At 39.8% G+C, this 23020-nt stretch overlaps 1 protein-coding gene across 1 annotated transcript in view; it reads right to left on the reverse strand.

Annotated features, from left to right (window-relative positions):
- Nucleotides 1-692: 692 nt before the first annotated feature.
- LOC118826482 (histamine H3 receptor) overlaps nucleotides 693-23020 on the reverse strand; it is a 34340-nt gene continuing 12012 nt past the window's right edge. The window contains exons 2-3 of the mRNA XM_036597468.1: nucleotides 22745-22911; nucleotides 693-6239 (exon numbers count right to left, since the gene is read on the reverse strand). Of these exons, the coding sequence (XP_036453361.1) occupies nucleotides 5460-6239; nucleotides 22745-22911 (947 nt within the window). The 3' untranslated portion in view covers nucleotides 693-5459. The remainder of the gene's footprint in view (nucleotides 6240-22744; nucleotides 22912-23020) is intronic.

A 23020-nucleotide genomic window follows, 5' to 3' on the forward strand; every position in this document is an offset into this window, starting at 1 on the left:
TTACTGACTGTAGTCCATCTGTTGTATTCTGTTTTTTTTTCCTGCACAATAATTTAGTTACACTCTTCCACATTCATCTGTGGAAAAGGATCCCCACAGGACCACCGTTGAGCAGGTAATAGTTGGGTGGTGGACCATCCTCAGCCAAGCAGAGACAAAGACACGGTACTTCATGGTGGTGAGCGTTGGGGTACGAGTGTTCAGATACAGCCGTGTTTCTGCGTTTTTAAACACATCTGTATCACTGATGGGCTGGCAGTGGACCAACACCAGGGACAGATTATTGACCAGCCCAGCTGCCACTGCAGATAGAAACATTAGATGAACAAAAAAGACATTGAATATGTACAAAAGACTATATAAAGGGGAAAAAATGAAGAATTGTTATCTTTTTTAGCCCCAGTTTTACAATTGTTTTATATTATTATTGACTAGTGGGATTTTAAATGGGATGTTTAGACAGAGAGTGATAGCAGTGTTAGCATTCACCAGGGGCATGACCAGGCTTGGGCTTCCAGGGCTATAACTTCAAATATTTTTTACCATGGTTCACCTTCCATCTCCCCTCGTCTGTATCTTGATCTAGTGATGATTCACCCTTCGACTACACTCTAGGACTGCTTTCATTTTTGCATTCTGATTTGTATGAAAAGCACAACCTGTTATGATTTAGACAACAGAAGACTGCACAATAACAAGGCTAAATCTGTTTATTTTCAAAACATGAAACAAATTTGCATTGCTCAAATGCACATCAACACAAATGTGTACTACTGTTTAATGTTCACTCAAGCTGCTCCTTGTAGGTGCAATTACTGACTGTAGTCCATCTAATGCACATACATTACCTAATAAAGTGGCCAGTGAGAGTATATAGCTTCCCTCCTATATTCTGTTCATTTGCTTGCCTTAATGTGTGCAACTGCCAAGATACATTCCTTATAAGTAATATCTTACTTGGCCAATAAAACTAATCCAGATTCTAATATATGTAGTCATCCTCTTCTGAAACGCATGTGTCTCCACTCTCCTCTCGTGGTAATTTGGAAGTGCTTAGGACACCTCTCGACATCTCCTAAATCAGCGTGCCAATAGGAGCACCCTTACCCGCTAGCAAACTCGATGGCTTGCTTTTAATCATATGCGCACAAGCACGACCACATCTGCATCAATATTCTCAAGCTGTTATGGCTGATTTGCCACTCGCAGATACTTGATAACCAGCGGCCCTGGAATAAATCTGTCCTTGGGCCCCTTGAATCAATGCGGATAATTTAGATGAAATGGCAAAAAATCATCCAAACAAATGCTCGAAGTGATTTCAAGTTCCTAAATGCCAAATCCACAGCAACAGACCAGAGGAGCAAGGGTCAGACTGGGGTAATGGTGAAATAAAGTCAAGTGGACTGAAATACTGAATAACAAATCCACTTTGGACTGTTGGAATCGTGAGACACCAACTTTAATATTCGCCCTGTTTGTTTATGCACATGACTGAATGCATCTGTACGCATGTAAAGCCACTCAAATGCACTCACATGAAGCACATACGACATGTTGTAACTCCTCAACCAGACGTATTACACAGGATTTTATAAGCAAGCACATTAATACATTAACCACATAATAATACTGCATAACAAAATGTACACAGCATAATAAACAAGGCTGAAACTGGCTTCTTATTCGCCAGCTTCTAATTAGACTTTTCCGTTCCACCTTAAAAGGTGCAGCAGTTATATGCAGCGGGTGATTAAGAAACCAACGCCAGCTTTTTCAGAGGACCTACGGAGTAAAGCACAGCCAACCTACAGCACACAAATTCAGTACAGCATGTGAACATCACTCCACCACAAGGTGGGGATACAATCACAGACTACACTTAAAACACTGGACTCGGTCAATGTCCTCCAAGCATGGTTTTCACAGACCTGAATAAACATTAATGTGTGTAATCTGAACATTATTTTACACCAAGTGAAAGTTAGTTAACATTACACACAAATAAGTCTAATTCATTTGAATATAGTTGATTTTTGACCCGACAAAAATAATCTAATAAGTCCTTATTCTAATAATATTTGACAAACATCTCACTTCAAAAAACGCTGAATTGATTAGTTTTTGGATTTAAAAGATGCATCATCAGCATTGATGATTTATCCTTAATACATAAACTAGGGCCTCAAAAATACATAAATAAAGTGCGTTTGCAGACAGAAGTGTGCCATAGTACTCCTTCTATTACAGCTAGTCAACAATGGAGAGCTGAACTCTGACAAAGAGATGTAACATAAGGAACGAACAATACAGTGGATGCTACAGATCTGTAACTCTATGCTAACTATAAAAGCAAGATAATGCTAATAGGTATTTGGTAATCCTGTTTTATAGTCTGTACATGTATGTAAGTCAAATGGCTGACAACTCTTACCCAAAGCTTTTATTTTAGCTGTTGCAAAACAACACCGATCATTAGTTTGGTGAACAATCAAGTATACAATTTTCCTCTCAACCCAAAAAGAGCTGATCAGCCCAAACATATTCAGTGTCTGAAGTTTGCTTCTTTAGTTTTGTACTGGAGCTAAGAGGCTAATGAAGCTAACAAGTAATGGAAGCTTAGCCTGTCTATTAACTGCAAATTGCAGGCCTAAATCATCACACACTTGCTTCAAACTTCATAGAGTTGTTAGGAAATCTCAAACAGACAAAAGTACAGACAAAATTCAGGCTTCAAGGTGGTTGCTACATTTTTAGCTACGCTAAAGTACCTTTGTCCATAAAGATTTCATTAGCCTTAGTAGTCACATGCTTGCCTCAAGTTGCATTGTGATGTTAAGTCGTCTCAAATAAACTTGATTATGTGGTTTCTGTCACTGTCACACATTGTTATCTATAAATATAAGTATAAACAATTTGTCATAAAGTACTGGTTTTAACTTTACTATATATATTTGTCCATTTGTATAGATAACAATGTTATATAGTGTCAGATAGCCACCAGTCCAAAAGTGACTATTGGTATTTTGTGTTTTTGTGATGGGATTCCCTTGATTTTAACACAGTGGTTCCCTGGAGGACCCTCAGCCCTGCCAAAACACACCCACCTTAACTCAGGAAGGTCTTGTTCAGATTAGTTCAGGGGTCGGCCACCCAAATGTTAAGAAAAGCTATTTTGTCCTTTCAGCAAAAATCAAACCACCTTGGAGGCCACAACATTTCATGTCCATTTTACTATGTCTCAGTATGGAGCTGGAGTGCTTATACGTGCAAGTAAGACCATTCATCTTCAAATTATCGATGTTTGTCTTAAATCTTTCTCTTTGCCTTTTCGTTAGCTACTAGCTAGGCGAGATTCTTGTCTGCATTGCTATGGTGACCAGCAGTCTGTGCCCCAATCTTCAGGGTTAAAGGGTGAATTAGCAGTTATACATAGTGTTTAAGACCGTTTAGTGTTAAAACTGTGTTGAACGATCAGCAGAGCTTTATTTCACTGCAAAGGAGGATTATTTTATTTTGACCTAAAAGTCTAATATTGCTGTGAAGCCGCAACAGGGCAGTAAAAGAGCCGCAGGTTGCCGACCCCTGGATTAGTTGGATCAGGTGTGTTGAAAGCAGAGCAAACACTAAACTGCAGGGCAGGGCGGCCTCCAGGACCAGGGTTGGGAACCACTGGTTTAACAGGTGTCCGGGGACTGATTCCAGATGCATTTGATGGTTTCCTAATGGGATCTAAAGGAGTCCTACAGGAAACTAGTGGTCTCTTATGGTAACCATTAAGCCAGTTAGAAAGCACAACCACCAGGTTTTAATTCTGGTTATTTTTTCAATAGTTTCTAGAACTCATTGTTTTTTGTGATGCCACAGAAATTGTTGCATTTAAATAATTCCACCTGTTCAGCCTAAAGCAGTTAGCCCCACCCATTCATGCTGAAGGTACAAGAAACATTTCAGCCTGGACTGCTTTCTGAATGAGGCACCATAAGACGAGATCCTATTTACACAGATCAGTCTTACAGGCACAATAATGGTCATGAATGATGAATGATGACAGTTTTTGTTTCACAAAAACACAAGTGTTATAAGTGGACCTCAGGGAAAAATATTAAATGTAAGATATAGACCATTTAACAGTTTGATGTGGTGTGACGATTTGGGCATGCAGTTTATTCTGGGGATGCATAATTGGAAATAGCCAAAATTGGAATTGGCTGGTTTTTGCTTCAAAGAAGCAACTGGCGATCACCTGAACTGCAGTTTTAATTTTGTTTGATCTGTATTTCTGTTAGGTACCTACACTGTGTTTGAATGCTGCTGCTACACCTGTACCAAAATGACGTAGCATAATTATGTGTGATTCATAGTTTCCTACTGCTTTTGATGTTGCGCTATGTTTCATGTTATATAAATAATGATTTTTCATTTAAGAAATTAAAATGCCAGTTTGCCAAAGAGCAACTAACGTTATTTATATTGCAACATTGGCTAATTGAAAGTGCTGGAAATGTGCTAGCGTGTTTCATTTAGTCCACATAGTGCACTGTTTTGTGCTGTACACTGAATATTTTAACTTAAAAAGTAAGTTCCCTGGTTGCCTTGAAATTTTGAGTGTATTATACATCGAATAATAAGTTAACGGAATGTAAAGGTCATGTTGTAAAATGTAAAACAACTAAAACTGTAACCAGGTTACTTATTTACTTACTTATTTTTTATTTATTAAATCATTTATTTATTCATTTATTTTCCACAATTTTCTCCCCAATTTAGTCGTATCCAATTCCACCCACTTGTTAGGATTCTTTATATCACCAGCACTAGGAGGGCGAAGGCTGGCACAGGCTTCCTCCAAGACCTGTGAAGCGCCACTGCATCTTTTCGCTCACGCACTGGCCTTGGACAGCCAAACACACTCAGACGAAAGCCCCAGCCGCCAGTTCTGTTACATCAGCTAACAGACGCCTGTGCTGACTAGCATCACGCTTAGTGATGGGGAGACGGGGAAGCCATCCTACCCACCCGGAGAGAGCGAGGCCAACTGTGCTATCTTGGACTCCTGGCCAGGGATGGTTGTAGCTACTAAGTTAAAACACTGAATCAATTTTTATAGAGTGTGAACACTGAAGAAAAAAAAAATGGCTGTAAAGTATTTGGAATCAGCCTCAAAAAATCATGATCAGTGCACCTCTGGTTTACACACTGCTAACCTTGTGGCTACAGGCTTCCGTTACTTCCTACTCCAGTGCAAAACTAAAGAAGCAAACTTCAGACAACAAATGTCTTTGTTGTGGCTGATCAGCTACATTAGGCATTTGGCAACATTTCATTTTTTACCACACTTGCTTTAAATCTTGTCACCATCAAGTGTAACAAAACGTATAGGCCGGCTGTAGATCCTTTAGTTCATAAGAAAAGGCAGTTATTGTGTCCTCGGCCTGAAACGTGTGTCCTGTCATGGACTATCTCGGAGTGGTCGAATGATGATCTAATGGAGCCTGAGTGGACCTCTGCTTGGGACAAAGGATCTTAGCGAAGGCCCTGCGGAAGCTGCTGTGGCAGAGAGGGTAGAGGAAGGGGTTGATGGCCGAGTTCAACCAAAGCAACCAGAAGGTCACCTCATACCAGTGGTGCGAAACACACTGCCCCCTGCAGGCAGCTCGTATGATCATCAAGAGTGTGTACGGCGCCCAGCACACGGCGAACACACAAACGATTATAGCCAGGGACTTGGCGATTTTCTTATCCTGTATTAGGCGGGTACACTGACTGCTTCGCACGGACAGACTGTCGTTGCGTCCCACCGCAGTGGAAGAGGAGCAGAGCTCAGAGCTTTTGTCTCCATCCTCACTGGGCTTCTTCTTTTTGAGAATGAAAGAGCTTCGGCAGATATAGGTGGCCAAGCGGAGTCTCTCTCGCTTCGTAGACGTCACAGTAGCCTGCGGAGAACCCATCTCTTGCCGGTGCCGTAGCCTCCTCTCCCGGATGCTGCGGTAGATGCTGAGGTTGAAGAAGGTCACGGACAGGAGAGGGAAGAAAAACTCCAGTGTGGAGGCGCAGAGCAAGAAGTACCAGGTGTAGAAGAACTCAGCAAAACACTCGTCTTCCGGCACATGGCTCTCCCCAGTGACTTTCTCCCACAGCAGTATGGCGGGGCCGTAGAGGAGGAAGGCCAAAACCCACACGGCTGCCATCTTCCCCAGGGCACAGCGCGTCATCCCCTGCCTGGCCCGGTACGACACCTCAAATCACAAGCATGAGGGGCAAAAGAGAAGAGGAAGAAGAAATAAAAAGTAATGTGAGTGACTTTATAACAGTTTTTACTATTTTTCATATTTTATAATAACGGTAAAGACATCAAAATTATAAAACAGTATTATGCAAAACGACAATCAAAACTGTTCAGACTCACTTTATTTGGATAGTCCACTATAGCCACCTATAGATTATCTATAGATGTTCAAATTGTTAATAAATTATCTGTTGAAACTCAGTTCTAAACAACTGTGGGGTTAGGGTTAGGATTTGGACCAGGGTGAGGGTTGGGGTTAGGTTTTGGGTCGGGGTTTAGGTTAGGATTAGAGCCAGGGTTAAAGAAAATTATGGTCAATTTACTAGATATTTAGTTGAATGAAACTGAGGTAAATTTGAAGTAAATTGAGTATCAACGAAGCATCTAAAGTGGACTATCCAAATAAACTGTTACAGTTAGGGTTTAAGACAGACAACTCCCAATAGAAAGTACTCTATAAATGATGTTTTTGCCTTGAGTTTAAACAGATTATGGCATAACCCTTGTAAATATATAAGGTCTGAATATTATTTTTTTTTTACTGTGGGATCACAGTTTCAGTAGTATGGTCCATATAAATCCATCACCCGCACTGCCATCCACTAAAAACAATATCAAAAACATGGTAGACAAGATTGATAAGAAAAATTAAGTAAATTCATAAATATGAAACTAAAATGACATTGTAGGCCTCGTACCAGAAAAAAGATTATCAGTATACAAACATAACAATTTCACCAAAAGAAACCAAGTGACAATCAAACCCTGTCTTCCATCCTTCCAATGATTAGCAAGACCTAATCAATATCAATAACACTGATGATAAAAAAAACTGTTGGCAACAAATCATGTGATTGATCAGTTGTCTTGATGACATCTATGCTTCCCATTTACATCACCTGACTGAAAGAGGAAAATACAGCTGGCAGAACCGCCATTACAGTGCCATGCACTACCCAAAAAATCAAACACTACGAAAACATTTCACTTTAATGTCATCTAAAAAGACGATTTCCCATATTCCTGTAAAACCAAGCTCAGCTGGCAACACAACTGTCAGGTGCGAATATCTGAGAGAGTAAACATTCATGGCAGAAACCCAACATGGTGAGGTACTAATATCTTAATAAAACTGTCAAAAGTAAAACTGTCAAAAGGCTGTTTTTCAGCTGAGTGAACTAAACAGTTATCTTGTATGCTAAGGCACACTGACTAGCTCGGACGTTTTTAGTTTTGTCTCCAGGTTTTGGCCTTTCGTCTACACAAACACAGCTTTAGGATACTGAAACTTTTAAAACTCTATTTTCAGTATCAGAACGTGAACTGATAACATTTATACTTGAAAAGACCAACGTCACACGCATGGTTATCGCCATTTTACATGTGATGAGCTGCTTAAGGTCTCTGTATCTGACAGGGCTGATATCTAGACTGCTAGTGCGTTATCTGTCATATCAAATGTCATTATGTGATGTAACTGATCACACAGAAGCTTTTTCATTTATTTTTGATTTATCACTAGAGGAGAAATGCAGCCTATCTTGGACTGCCTGGTGAGATCTGTTTGTGCTGTTTTTTTAAAGGAAGAACTGTCCTTGTGTGTTTAATTTGTTAAATGAAACATTATTGCCAGACTAAAATCTGCAGGTTTTCATTTCCCAATTAATCGATTAATTGAGGTCATAAAGGACCAGCTAATTGATCATGGAAATAGTCGCTGGTTGCAGCCCTAGTTCCAACGTTTCACTACAATTTTGGCAGCTGTGAAGGCTGCCAGCAGTAGATTCTTCAGCCATGAAAGCAAAGAATGACAAAATTATCTTCTATTTTGGAATCTATTTCAGACTCCTCAGAGTTGCCCCCTTAAGCCTCGATGCAGTTTTAGACACTCTTGATGTTCTTCTCAAGCAGCTTCATGAGTAGCCACCTGGGATTGTGGACCAGAGAAGATGCAAACATGCTGAGACCTTGTTGTTGCTAATTACTGCTTGTTGGAGGGTTTGCTTTTTTAGTTTTGCATGGAAGCTATGAGGCTAATGTAGCTAACAAGTACAGGAAGCTTATTCCCCACCAATTATTACAGTGCAGGGCTGCCCAAAGTGTGACCCGCAGGCCAACATGGGCTCTTGAGTTTTGATTTGGCCCACCAGAAAGTTACCCTAACCCGACACCCTCAAGTAGTGTTTTTATACTATGCATAAAATAAATTCTTATCTTCCTTCTAACACTGTGTTTTGATAGTATTTCAGGAACAAAATATTGTGTGATGTCATAAAATGGATTTTAAAAAACTGGATTTGAAATACAGTTATCTTCTTTATTTCCATACTGCTTTGTCTTTTTTGGCCCTCGGCCCACCACAAACACAGACCTAAGACAAAAGAAAAGCCCCCCTTCCATAGTACTAACTGCCTGTCTAAATCAGTGTTTCTCAACCTGTGAGCTGCGGACCACCAGTGGGCCGTGAAGCACCCTCTAGTGGTCTTGCACTCAGGGGGAGGCAGTACTTCGTACTGGGCCAGTAATGTCATTTTGTAACTAAAAACGTAAGTGGAAAAGTGTTTTGTGCTTTGTAGTTATAAACAGGTGGGCCTTGGGGTACAAAAGGTTGAGAACCCCTGGTGTAAATGATCACGCACTGCATCGTTATTAATTAAATATGCTTATGTGGTTTACTGTAAGCATAAAAACACATATATAATTATAAATCTATAAAAATGAACAAAATTATGTTGCAAAGCTAAAAACGGCAGTAGGAGCCATGTTGAAGTGTGAATTGCCTGTTTTTATAGATAACAGTGTCACACAGTGTCAGAAACCACATAAGATAATCCATTTGCATGTTTAATTTTTGAAAATGACTGCATAATTCAAATGCTGAGAAGCAAAGTCATTCAAAGTAATTTGATGTGAAGTTCACTGTAAAGAAGTTAATTACTTTACAGTGGTGGCAATACGAACCAGGGGTCTCAATGTCTATAACACAAATACAGCCATTTTATTTAATATCCATTTTACTGGCCAGTGAATTATGTATTTTTTTATATTGGTAATGGTAAAGCAGTGGTGCATCAGAAAAAAAAAAGATAAAAACTTTTTAGTGAGGGGACTATTTTGCCTTACATCAATCTGCATGTACCTCTTTCTCATGAATACACTTCTAAAATGTATTTTAGGCCAAAATCTCATCTTAAAATGGTCACAAAACAATGTCTCAAACATTAGACCCACTTCACAGTAATGGTTTTCTGTGAAGGAGCTCTTAGTGGCATTAATTGCTTCGGACGTCTGGTTCCTATCACCACCACTGTGAACAATTCTGATACAAAGCATTTCACATCAAACTCAGGGTTAAGCAAATTTTTGATGGTTACTGCAGATCTGTGCAGCTAATGAAGGGCTTTGGAAGCATTGAATATTAAAGGTTAGTATTTGAAATTTGTAGTAGAGCGAGATACTAGTAGTAGCGCTGAGTTTGGTCACGACTGGAAAACCACCAGATATTTTCTGAAAACAGGCTGAGGTAGTTTGAATGAATATTGTATTTATGACGTCATCTGACCTCAATTTTACTTCTAACACCACCCTGACCCTAATACTAGCCTTATCCACACTGATGTTTAAAAGATGTGCCTTAAGGACAGGAAAACAGCTCTAATCTCGACTGAAACAGCATGACTAAGTGCTGATCTGTTTGCACCACCACCTCTCTTACAAAAGACGGGGAAGACCTCAACATGCAGTAGCAGTCTTGAAAGCCTCTGTACAAACTGTGACAAAAACAGGCCAAACAAAACGTCCAATCTCTAACACAATAATAGAAATGATTTGCGTTCTGGCGGAGTGTACGGAGCCGAGTGAAAAGCAAGCTGAGAGATGAGGGACACACACAGAGAGAAAGTAAAAATCTCAGGCTGTTGATTGAAGAGCTCTTGAGCTGAAGCACTCGCTCAAAGGAGCCCCCTCCTAATGAACATATTAAAGAGCGGCAGCTGCTGGGCGCCGAATTAGTGCGTTACCTGATGATCCCCGCAGATCTGTCGGCCGTTTCAAATTCTTATTCATGCTGCCTGCCTGACCCCTACAGAGCCTGGGGAACTGGCATGGCGTTCGATTTTTACTATGTTGTGCCCACATATTACACTTACTACAATACTCTGTGCACGATGTAGCTACGTCTTTTAAACCAGCGGCCACAACTTATGAATATACCTTTCACAACTTGTGGCTATGAATCTGTTTCTCTCAAGTGACTATGTTGTGTCAAAGTAGACGCAGTTCTTTGACACATTAAGAACCCATATAGTGCAGTTAAAAAAAGAGCTGCAAAAGCAGAAAACACTTCCATCAAAATGAAAACATATGCACTTTTATCAAAATGACGACACTGATGCTACATTTCACAAATGAGCTGCAAATACAGAAAACACGTGCAACTTCAGGTGTGACTGCAGAGTGAGGAAAATGTTTCTGAAGGATGTTCAAAGAAGATTGAGCCATTTAAACTTCATATTCTGTGCAGCATAAAGATTCTTAAGCAGATAACTAATATCGCTGTATTGTGATGGGAATTAGCTATAAAGTATAACTAATTAGTGCTCTTGTCTCACAGAAAGAAGGGCCTGGGTTCAATTTCCCAGCCAGGCAACCAGGTTTCCTCCCACAGTCCAAAGACATGCATTCAGGCAGTTGGATAATACTAAATTGCTCCTAGGTGTGTGTGAATGTGTCTGTATGTCTGCCCGTCCAGGGCGTTTCTCGCCTTCCGCCCAATGAGTGCTGGGATGAGTTTTGCTGGGATCCATGACCCAGGAGGATAAATGGGTCAGATGATGAATTAATGACAAAGATATTACTGATAACTACTGTAGTACAGCTAGAACATGTTAGAAAGCAGCCAGCTTAACCTTGAACTTACTGAAATATGAGTCTCTGTGGTCTGATCGTCCTCTTTGAGAGTCTTCCACAAACATTTCCATTGTTTTGTGGCTCACTTCCGTCGTGTTGTGACTCACTTCCGTCGTGTTGTGACTGGCTTTGCAGTGTTTCTGACGTTGCATGTGTTTTCTGTATTTGCAGCATGTGAAATGTAGTTCATGTGGATGAAAGTGTTTTCTGCATTTACATCACAGCACTGTGGTTAAGGGATGAAATACACCATATTCTCTGATACTAAGCAGAAATCTGGCTTGCAAGACAAATGAGAATGCAACTGACAAAATCCTAATAGTTGTGGCCACCTTAGCACACAATCTGCATCAGACAGTCTGTGTTCCTCTGTAGGTGAAACATCTGAGGCTAAAGCTAATGAGCGCAGGCTACCTTCTGTGTGCAACTGATACTTTGAAAGTTTTTTTTTAGCTTAACTTTTTGTCTAAATGGCCTATTAGGTATCAGTCACCTTTTGATCTAGTGCACACAACATGATAATGGCAATGTCATGGCCATGGCATGCTTGGCCTTGCTTTCTAGGCAAAGTAATGACCGGTAATTCCACAATGAAACTTATTAAGATGTATTTGCAGAACTCAACAAGAATGGAAATCGTTCACATGAGATGCAAAATGCATCTTTTAGTTATCATTGTTTCCATGCCTTAAAAAGCTAATGTGACTTCATCAGCAGTGTCACCCCCTCAGGCTGTTTCTTCAAAAGCAGTGTTATTAGCTTTTGGCTCGTGGATTATATTATGTCATGAAATGGGGTATTTTAAAAGGATTCACAATAGATTTTAAACAATGAGAGTTAATACTCTAGGACTACTACAGAGACGAAGAGCCAACAGACATCATCTGTGCTTAGCACGTCAATTAAGTGATAAATGATCAGCTGAAATGAATGCTGTTGATACTTTAGTATAGGGAGAGTTTGGACCTGCACATAACATGTCACACTTTATGAGAATTACAGTACTGTGTAAAAGTCTTATGCCACCCTTATGTCAACTTCCAATCAAAACAGTCGTTAAGTCATCAGGAGATCGTGAGTTTGATCCCTGGTGATGCTACAGCCATCTGTGGCCGGGAGTCCAAGAGAGCACAATTGGCCTCGCTCTCTGGGTGGGTAGGATAAAAAACCATACACATGTATTTAACAGAAAATAACACAGAAGCCTCAACAAATAGCACATAATTTCACCTTTTTCAGTATTTTGTGTTCACCTTTTTGTTTATTGAGAAACTTGCACCCACTCAGTGGGTGGGGTGGTCAGTCTATTGTTCTGAGAAAACCAGCAGCTTCTTTGTTTGATTTGCAAATTCTGTTCTTTTAGAGTGGAGCTTGATTTTCTCCTCTCTCCCAAAGATGAAAGCTTTAACCCTTTTCAATGTTTACCAAAAGAAAAAATGATGCGTTTTATTATTAGTTCAACCTCAGATTCATTGGCCTTTGCTCATTTTCTGCAAAGATCATATAAAATAACACATTTTCAGTGCCTTCACACTGTAAACACCCCCTACACATTTATATTACACATGGGGTGTTGGGCTGAACCCGCGGGGAATAAAAATGTAGAGGTGCTGTGTCCTTCACTCTGTTCTCCTCATACATGGCATGCTGTTAGTGTGTGTGTGTGTGTGTGTGTGTGTGTGTGTGTGTGTGTGTGTGTGTTTGTATATGTGTGCATGTGTGAGGGTGATGGTGGACAACATGGACAGGCTGCTGACTGGCTACAGCTGCTAAAGGAGAACCCTACATTGGCCACTTGTGATATTTTAAACATCTGGTATTTTTACATAAATTGTTATGGCTGTATTAATTACAATAATGTGGTGGGTCCACCAGACCACTGAGTAACAAACACATCAACACCACACAAGGGTTAAGGTGCAGTTTTGGTGGTCTACCAGGTCTTACACAGATATTAAAAGTCTTATTTTCTCTGTATCTTTCAATCATTTTTTGAAATCCAGTTTTGGAAACGAATTATCACACACAAACACACACACACACACACACACAATATCTAAACCGCTTATCCTTCAGGGTCACAGCAGGGGTGTGGGGGGGCAGGGTCCTGGAGCCTATCCCAGCAGTCATCAGGCGGAAGGCCACCAAAACTGCCCCCATCAGATATTTCAGAAGATATTTCTGAGGAGATTAGATAAGAAGATAATTCATTTCTTCTTATCTAATCTCCTCAGAAATATCTTCTGAAAAATGAGTAACTTAATGGCTGTTTTGACTAAAAATTAAACAAATCAAGAGTGGCGTCAGACTTTTGCACAGTATTGTAGCTCAAGTGGATAAACTTTTGATTCAATACACATGTTTCTGGTACGCAGGGCATGCTAGGGTTATGGGGACAGCAAAGCCATTTACCACCAAATTCGGGATAATGCTTATACAGTGTTTTGATAAAGTCAAGTGAGATGACCTGATCAACTAACTTCATATTTCAATTGTTTGACATGCAGTAAATATGTTATAACACTTTCACAGAGTAATACATATTTGTCTGCTTGAAACTTGGCCAAGCTGACCTTTTCCTCAAGCTTTATTTATAATGGCAGCTAAGGGAGTTCAGAACACAGTCACAGAGATCTTGTCTCAAAGGAGTACAAATATGGGGTGTTTTATCAATATCAACATATTAAAGAGAGTCTCAGAATAATGTCATATTTGATTTGAGGGATTCTAATGTACCATTAACTGCCAATATGCTTCACTGACTCTGTTTGCTCCAGTTGATCTGATTCCAGCTATTCTGCATGTTTTGAAGGTTATAAAAGAGTGGTGAGCTCCTCTGGTATTGGCCATTACTACAAGAAGATAGAGAGTCATAGGAGTAAAGGTTTTATTCTCGAGTAGTAATTAAACACCAAAGGAATGTGTTGCTGTACTGGGGCCTAAAATTTTTGTGATGTGATGTGCTCCATTTCCTGTGTTCAGGTTTCATTTATAACCTGGCAGGCGGATGATCTACTTCACTAACTTTCTCAGAAAAACACAAGTGTCTGTATGCACTGGTTGCATGAGATTTTTTCCAAAATGTTATGCACCACTCTTTAATAAGCAACTTTTGGACTTTGGACCTTTGCTGCTTGCAGCCATGAATCAGATTTTCCCACAATTTTCAACACTCCTCCCTCATTTGCACTCATTAAACAGGTATTCTGTCTCACAGTAACCTCAGAACTAGCATCCAGAGCCCTGCGGCCTTCTGTTTTTTTCTGCTTGCACTCGGCCTCCTTCCCCGCCTTTGATTGAAGCTATAATCTAAAGTAGAGTGGAATGGACAAAGGCAGAGTTTGTGAGATCAAATAGCACAGAGTGCCAGATTAAAGGCTGAGATTACGCCTGTGTGGTTTGGATTCACTGCTCTGATGTTAAGTGTTTGTGTGCATGTGCGTGTATGTGAGTCGGGGAAGGGACCAAACAAAAGCAGGCGTTGTCGGGGCGGCCGGGTCGTCTGCTCAGACGGAGCTCCTACGAGAGCTTTGATGCTTTGTCACACTTCAGCAAGAACATGGTTCATTTATATTCCTGCAGTCCATTAGATCAGTGGGCGGACCACTTAGATGATACATTAACATGATGCAGGTCACGGTTATGGCAGAACAGTGGTGAAGAGAACATTTACCTCAGCTCTTGACACTGGCATGTTCTGGTTCTGTCAGTTGTTCTTCTTACTAGAACCTTTTACTCTGGTACCATTTGTCATGGTTAAAATACATCTACTTTTTATTCTACTATATTTTCTATAGTGTCTACAAATAGTAACCTTCAGACATAAACAATACATGCAGAAAACAGGCTGTTTGAAGCATGTTTTATTCATGTTCTGGGCTGGACAACTAGCATCAGTAACCATAATAGAAATGTTTCACTGCAGTGGCATGTCCCCATTACAAAGGCTATGTTAATATATTACTGTTTTTCATAAAATTAAAATGCATGTTGAATCTGCTTTGACTAGTTTGCAATTTGCATGACAAATCGTAGAACCACTGAAAAGCTATTTATGGTGTGATATTGTTCAGTTAAATTTATTACAGAAACAGCCATTAAGTATGAGTTGAAACAAAGTATGAGTTAAAAAAAAGTGTGAGTATGAAAACAAACATTTAACATAAAATTACACAGAAGCCTCAACAACTAAAAAATATTATTTTTTCAGTATTTAGTGTGTCCATCCATTATCTTCATCACAGCCTTTATTCTTTTGCACGAGACTTGCTTTCAGTTTTTCAAAGAAATCTGCAGGGATATTTTTCCATACCTCCAAAGTTCAGTCTTAGAAGTTGGTTGCATTTTCTGCTTCTGCTACAAGAAATCCCAAACACATTCAGCGAGGTTGAGGTCTGGACTCTGGGGTACAAATTTTCTCTCTATTTTTGTCCATTTCCTTTTCACAGTGAGGCTTCTTGACAGCTGCACATCCTTTCAGACTCACAGCGCTGAGTCGTCTTCTCACCGTGGAAGGACGGACAGAAACACCTGTGGATGTTGTCAGATCTGAAGTAAGAGCAGAGCTTGATTTTAAGTGCTGTTTATCTGATGGGGGCAGTTTTGGTGGTCTACCAGATCTTGCGTGGTTATGAGAAGTGCTTTTTTCTCTGAATCTTTTAATAAAATTTTGGAAATGTATAATTTTTTCATTTGACTTTCCCCTCAGAAATATCTCCTGAAGAAGGAACAACTTGTACTAAATGGCCATTTCGACTGGAAATTAAATAAATGAAAGGTGGTCTCTGACCTTTGCTCAGTACTTTATATTTGTTAAGCTGCTGATTTCTTTATCATCAAAAAAATAGGTAGATTTCCCAATTCCTAATTGAGAAATCAATCGTGACTGCCCTAAATACTGTAAACATTTTTTTTCCAGTAACCAACCCTATTTAACATACACATTTTTATAAATAATTAAAAATGAAGTAATGAAGTCACAGTGTTCAACATTTTACACAAGGTCTATTAAAGCAATGTTCAAGTAAACCAAAAATTGTACTTAAAGGCTGTACTACACTGAACACCATGTGTCTTCAAGTGCAAAAAGACATCCTGTACTCCTCGCTAAAAGGGTAAACGGTGGAATAGAGTGGGCTACTTTCCATTATGGAAAAGTGAAAGCAGCTCAGAGAGTTTCGCCACCTCATTCAGGAGCTGGAACTTTCTGAGAGCTTCCACATACAGACGTCCATAACCCAATGTAAGTTGGTATTGGAGATGCAGCACCACACATGACAAAACATTACAGGGACACAGGCTCATCTTGGTTACCACTGTACCAATGCCAGAGACTATTGGTGGAGTGAGTTTATGCCACCTGTGAACATTCACAAAAACAAACAGAGGGCAAATATAATAATGCAGCATTTTCACCACCAGAAAAATCATATTTGGTGTGTATAATAAGTATGTCAGTTGTAATTAATTTAGTGACGTCTGAATGAACTGCACAAATAAATTCCGCTCTGTGTAAAGGCTTTAAATCATGCGTCCGTCAAACCTGTCACCCTCTGCTCATCACAACAGCTCCACAAAAACCAGACATCCAATTACGAGGTTGGAGCAAGAAAATCACTTGACATCCTTTCACAGCCCTTCTTCAGAAAATCCTGGAGATGTAAGGCACTTGTTTTGCTTCAGCTCTGTCTAATTCATCCCATACAAATTTGATGGGACTGAGGTTGGAAGATTGGGCTGGAACTGTCATTAGCTTGAGCTGTGCTGCTCTGCCCTTGCCTTTGAAGGATGCTATGACAACAGGTGTACTGGTTGATATCACCATGAACTTGGTAAAGCTCCAGGCCTCCTCCATGCGCGATTCATTCATCCTCTCAGATGTTCAAAGGCAAAATATAGATCCAAATACCTCTATCTTTGAATTATCAGTTCCTAAGGCTGACCTCCATATCTTATCTGTCCGGTTTGTGTGAAGTCACCTTTAGAAGGCCTGACTTTTTCAATCTCGAACATCACAGTTCTCAAAGTGATAGTCTTGGCCACAGGGGTTACAGACACTTTCAAAGTTCTTATGAACACAGTGTCAGATAAAATGATACATTTTTGTCCCTCAAGTCAGAAACAATGTTAATATATTCATAGAGCTATAAACATTCCTTAGAGTCCAATAGTGTGCCTTAAATGAGCTTTAAAGGTACAGTCCAGTCTAAAATGAAAACTGTAACCATGGCTACATCTGTTGTAAACAGGTTCACTATCAGTGCAGCAGTAGTCGCTAGAGTGAGATCCCTCCTTCTGATGATGTATCTTGTAGATGGAAGGAACTTTTGAAAGACTGCAACTGATTTGTGGTGGATTTTTTTTTCATCCATCCATCCATCCATCCATTTATTGTGAGTATGAAAGGAAGCTAAAATGTCTCATCTTTAAACCGTCATCACAATGAAGAGAATGGATCACTGAACCAGCAGAATTTTTTTTTTTTCTAGCCCATGTGTACCCTGCACCTCATTTATCTAGCTCACAGACTACAAGGTGGACAACTGTATATATCATAGCTTCTAACTTATATTAGCTATACTAATGTGTATATTGTGTATATATTTAGAGTCTAGTGTGTGCATATATATATATATTACAGACTGTAGTCCATCTGTTTCTCTGCATACTTTGTTAGCCCCCTTTTACCCTGTTCTTCAGTGGTCAGGACTCCCATGGACCCTCACAGAGCAGGTATTATTTGGGTGGTGGATCATTCTCAGCACTGCAGTAACACTGATGTGGTGGTGGTGTGTTAGTGTGTGTTGCGCTGGTCTGAGTGGATCAGACACAGCAGTGCTGCTGGAGTTTTTAAATACCTCAGTGTCACTGCTGGACTGAGAACAGTCCACCAACCAAAAATATCCAGCCAACAGCGTCCTGTGGGCAGCGTCCTGTGACCACTGATGAAGGACTAGAGGATGACCAACAAAACTGTGCAGCAGCAGATGAGCTATTGTCTCTGACTTTACATCTACAAGGTGGACTGACAAGGTAGGAGTGTCTAATAGAGTGGACAGTGAGTGGACACAGTGTTTTTTCCTGAAAATGAGAAAGAGAAAATATCTTAAATAAAACTCAATATTTAAGATACATTTATCACTTACAGCTTTAAAGAACATTTATCTTTAAGATCCACTTGTTTGTTTCTGCTTTGCTGGGTGTACTTTGCCGTTTTCAGATCTCTAAACTGCTAAGTAGGTCACTTATTAGTTAACCTGTTGATTTAATATTTACTCTTAGTAACATCATATTATACACATTTCAGGCTTTCACAGTGAAATCCCCTTCCACCCATTTCAAATGTATAATTGTGATTGCAATTTAATTACTGTTACATACATACACGAACAATTATATCAGATCATTTTAACAAGTGATTAATAAAATGCATACATTTTAAAGCTTAAATTATAATGAACAATCAATTTCAAGCAAATGTACAATTTTGATTGTAACTATATCTATTTCATACTCAGTAAAGGTTAGTCCATGGCTGTGTCATATCATATGCTGTATGAAATATTTCTCGTGGGTGTGTACGCCGGCTATCTGGGCATGATGTTTTGATAATCTCATGTAATACTGTCAAAACAAAACTGAAAAGAATCTAGCCGGACACCCACTTTCACACTTCGGAGAAAATATTATTTCTTCAAACCGAGGGAGCCCAGTGAAGACCTTCCCTCATACTCCTCCGCTCTTTTCGCTTCCTATCCTCGTGATTTTCCTTTCACGCATAAGAAAAAAAAAACTCTCCTCAGCTGACAACCAGCCTTACTTCCTTACTCTTTCCTTTGGCTTCCTCCTGTTCCTCCCATACACGAGTTCAGTGTTTTGTAAACTGACACTACTCCTGAAATCAAAACGCTTCCATGTATAGTTCACCAGGCTCGAGGTATTTACCTGGAAACTATTTGATAAGAAAATATGGCTGACTGGATACAGATTCTCAGAAAAAAGGAGAATTTAATACAAAGATGCCAGGTGTACACTGTAATAAACTTCACTAATCAGTCATAATCTTCTGTCTCTACGCTCGATGTGTCAATTTTGCAAAACTGGATGGCTGAAAGTAAACATTATAAATGCATAAATTCGTGTTCAGCTGTGTTTAGAAAGTGAAGGTAATCAGTGAATGAAAATTACATCGAGGAGGTTTGTTACTGCCTGACAATTAAACAATTATCATTTGCACTTAACTGAACAGGCATTTTTATCATTTTTCCCCCATTGTTTACCACTAGTCTGGATGGGAATTGCTTGATTAAATATGCTTAAGAATTTATAAATATTTTCTTTGAATTTACATTTACATAACTATAAGTGTTCATGGTTACAACTACTGTACACCTTTATTAGACAAATGTACAATTATAAAACTGCTTTCATTATTTTCTATTTCACCTGAAATCACCTTTATGTTGTATAACATTCAGTCCATTTACGCTCTGAAACATAGAATGCTCTTCCTGGTAGTGGGAGGATGCAGGCATGTGACACTTTGAAAAAAGATCTCACAATATCAAACAGGCACTCCCGCTTATATAACCTTCATTTCCAAGAACTCAGGAAGATACCAGGTACGTTCAATGCAGTTTGAATCTGCTACTGGTAAGTAGTGCTTTCACATTTCTGAAGTGAGAGCAGCTGAGCCTGAGAACATCCTTTACAGTTTCAGTGATATAAGAACAGCATCACTGAACAAATATAATAAAACAGAGGAGGTTTGGAACTCTGCAGGTATTGAGTCAGCAGAGTGTTGGTGACTTTTATGCACTATGCGCCTCAGCGCTCGGCGACCCGCTCCGTAATTTTACATGGTCTGACTCTTCTTGACTTGCTGTGGCTGAGTTGCTGTGGTTCCTAAATGCTTCCACTTTTCAATAATACCACTCACAGTTGATCGTGGAACATCTAGGAGGGAGGAAACTTCACAAACGGTGGCATCCTATTACAGAGCCACACTCAAATTCAGTGAGCTCTTTAGAATTAACCATTCTTTCACAAATGTCTGTAAAGGCAGACTGCATGGCTAGGTGCTTGGTTTTATGCACCTGTGCCAATGGGACTAAATGAAACACCTGAATTCAATGATTAAGAGGTGTGTCCCAATACTGTTGTCCTTGCAGTAGCATGGATGGTGTCACAAGCAGGACTGGGTATTACACTTTATTCTCATTTTAAGGGGCACTCTAGCCAAAATTAAAAATGTAACCATTACTACATATGTTGTAAACATGCCCACTCACCTACACTGGTGCAGTAGTAGCCACTAGAGTAAGATTTTCCAGTTAAATGACTAAGAAAAGCCCCTTCTGATGATGTTTCTTGAAGGTGGGAGCAACTTTCGAGGCTGTTTTAGGGTGGATTTTTGGGGTGGGCTGTTTTTTTCCTGCTAGCTGGCTAAAGCAGAAAGAAGCCACATAGCTAATGATACTGCTAGGAAGCCAAATATCATACCTAAATGTATTAGCCTCGATTTCAGTGGTTGTGCATGCTGGGTATTGTAGTGAGAGAGCAGTATGTTTAACATGCTGCGCATGTTTAACACAATGTGTGGGCAGAGAAAGAGCGGCTGATGTTTATTAATCATATATCTGTCCTCACTATTCTTATAAATGCATAAAACAGGACGTGCACTCAAAACAGCTGAGGCCATATCAGCACCCACTGTGTGAGAGGTATGGTAAATATGAGCTCCTGATGTTGACATGCACGGCTGCTGACTGGATGCCACTGATTACAGCTGTCGGTGTCACTTGTTGAATACGGGCCAAATTCACAAAGCCCCTCAACTCTTCTCTAAATGCAGATTGCATGATTAATGTGATAAGTGCCTCTGTTAATCACTCTGAGTGGAACAGCCAATGCATAATGTTCAGAGGCCACAGAGCTGGTGGTGCCCTGTGTTTGATGTCCAGCATACCAACACAGAAGGGCTGCACTTTTAATCATATTTAAGCACAATTAAGATTTTTTTCCTCCATTAATTAAACATTATTGACTGTGATATTGGTGAACTTTAGTCAGTTAGCTAAATTCAGCAATGTGAGAGATGTTTTTTTTATATTGACCGGTGCGAGAAATCATATCACATTTGTATCCTATACTGATTTTAGGGGGCTACAAATTCTACATAAACATAAATGTTGACTGTGTTTCTGGGCGCATAATTCACATCCAGTCAGCAGCACAGCATTTGAGTAGTGGTCAATACAAGCAGAAGAGAGTGAACCAAATTATTGTTAACAGTGGTAAAATATTGTTGTGATTGAGGGGAAAATGGAGTCTTGTGCCTTTAAGAAGTGCGAAGGTACCCCATTTTTTCCTGTTAAGTTACTGCTGACAGAGAGAGCGCATGAGTTTGTGAGTAAGTGAATGAAAAAAAATCTGCAAGGAAAACTGCCTTTCTGCTTACTGCTTTATCCCCACAGCTCCCTCCATTCTCCTTACTTTATGTTAAGTTTAATCTCAGTTAATGGAACCATAAACAAATGCTGTGTTTTGGAGCTCCACCTTGCTTTACTGTGACCTTGCTGCAGTGAACAGCATGCTAAAGTGACAGGGTATCAGAGACATTATAAAGGAGGAGACTACTCACTGGTTGGAAAAAAGAATGGGAACGTTTGTTGCACTCAACATGGCATCTGTTTATGGAGAAAGTCCCGCCCTTCACTAAAAAGAGCCAATCAGCTCGCTGGCTAAGCCGCAAGTAGGAAAAATCCCCCTCTACATGGGCTTGGTTGTGGAGAACTGCACAAGCGCAGTAGCCAAAACAACCCAAAAAACACGCTTACGTGCATTATTTGGGACAAACGCTACAAACAATTTTTCAAAAAATTCCACATAACTGGCTGGTTATGATGTAAACAGTCATTCAGAGTGTTTGATGTGAAACGTGCTGTTCTAGAGAAACTTAACAAGTCAGAATCATTCACAGTGATGATGACAGGAACCAGATGTCTGAAGTTTATGACGTTTTATAAAAGCAGTAAAACATTCAAGGCCATGTGTTTGCACACTGATTTCACCCTACTTAGCGTCATGGAAAAATACATGGTAACCTGTGGCCCCTCGTGGCTTTGATGGCATAGAATATCACAAGATCTACACAAAACCCACATGCTCACTTAAGCCAGAGAGCAGCATGATTCAGAAAGTTCTTTGGATATTATTTCAGTTTTGTTGCCAAATGTCTGTGGTAAATTTTTGCCCATATTATTTTTGCTTACATCTTTAATTCGATGTCAAATCTGTGTGAACACTAAGCGAACAAGAGCTAAAATGTACCACTGTATCACTTTCTGTTTTGGTCCAGATCAAAGGGACTGAACTACAAATGTAAACGGAATACAGCCTTATAATATACAATGTGAAAGAAAAGGCTGTTTTCTGTTTGTTTAAAGTAATAAAGTGCAGTAAACCATTACTGAATTGGTCAAATAATTGTCATGCAAGAAAACAGATACATGAACACAAGAAAATGCCAAGATGCCAGTGGCTCACCGCTCTGGTGACGGAAAGAAAGCGATCGTAGCTGATCAGAACGATGTTGAAGACAGAGGCAGTGCAGAGGAGGTAGTCCATAACCAGCCACAGTTTACAGAGCCCTCGACCCAGCATCCATTTGCCTGTCAGTATGTAGGGCAAATAGACTGGAATACAGAAAGCCCCTGCAGAAAAAAAAACACCAAACAAATTCATTTCAGCAGAATCCTCAAGGTAAAGCAAGACAACAAACATGACAGTTATTTTCTATCACCTACATTTTTTAACCTCAAT

The sequence above is a fragment of the Colossoma macropomum genome, unplaced genomic scaffold (genome assembly GCF_904425465.1).
Source record: "Colossoma macropomum unplaced genomic scaffold, Colossoma_macropomum, whole genome shotgun sequence".
Taxonomy (NCBI): Eukaryota; Metazoa; Chordata; class Actinopteri; order Characiformes; family Serrasalmidae; genus Colossoma; species Colossoma macropomum.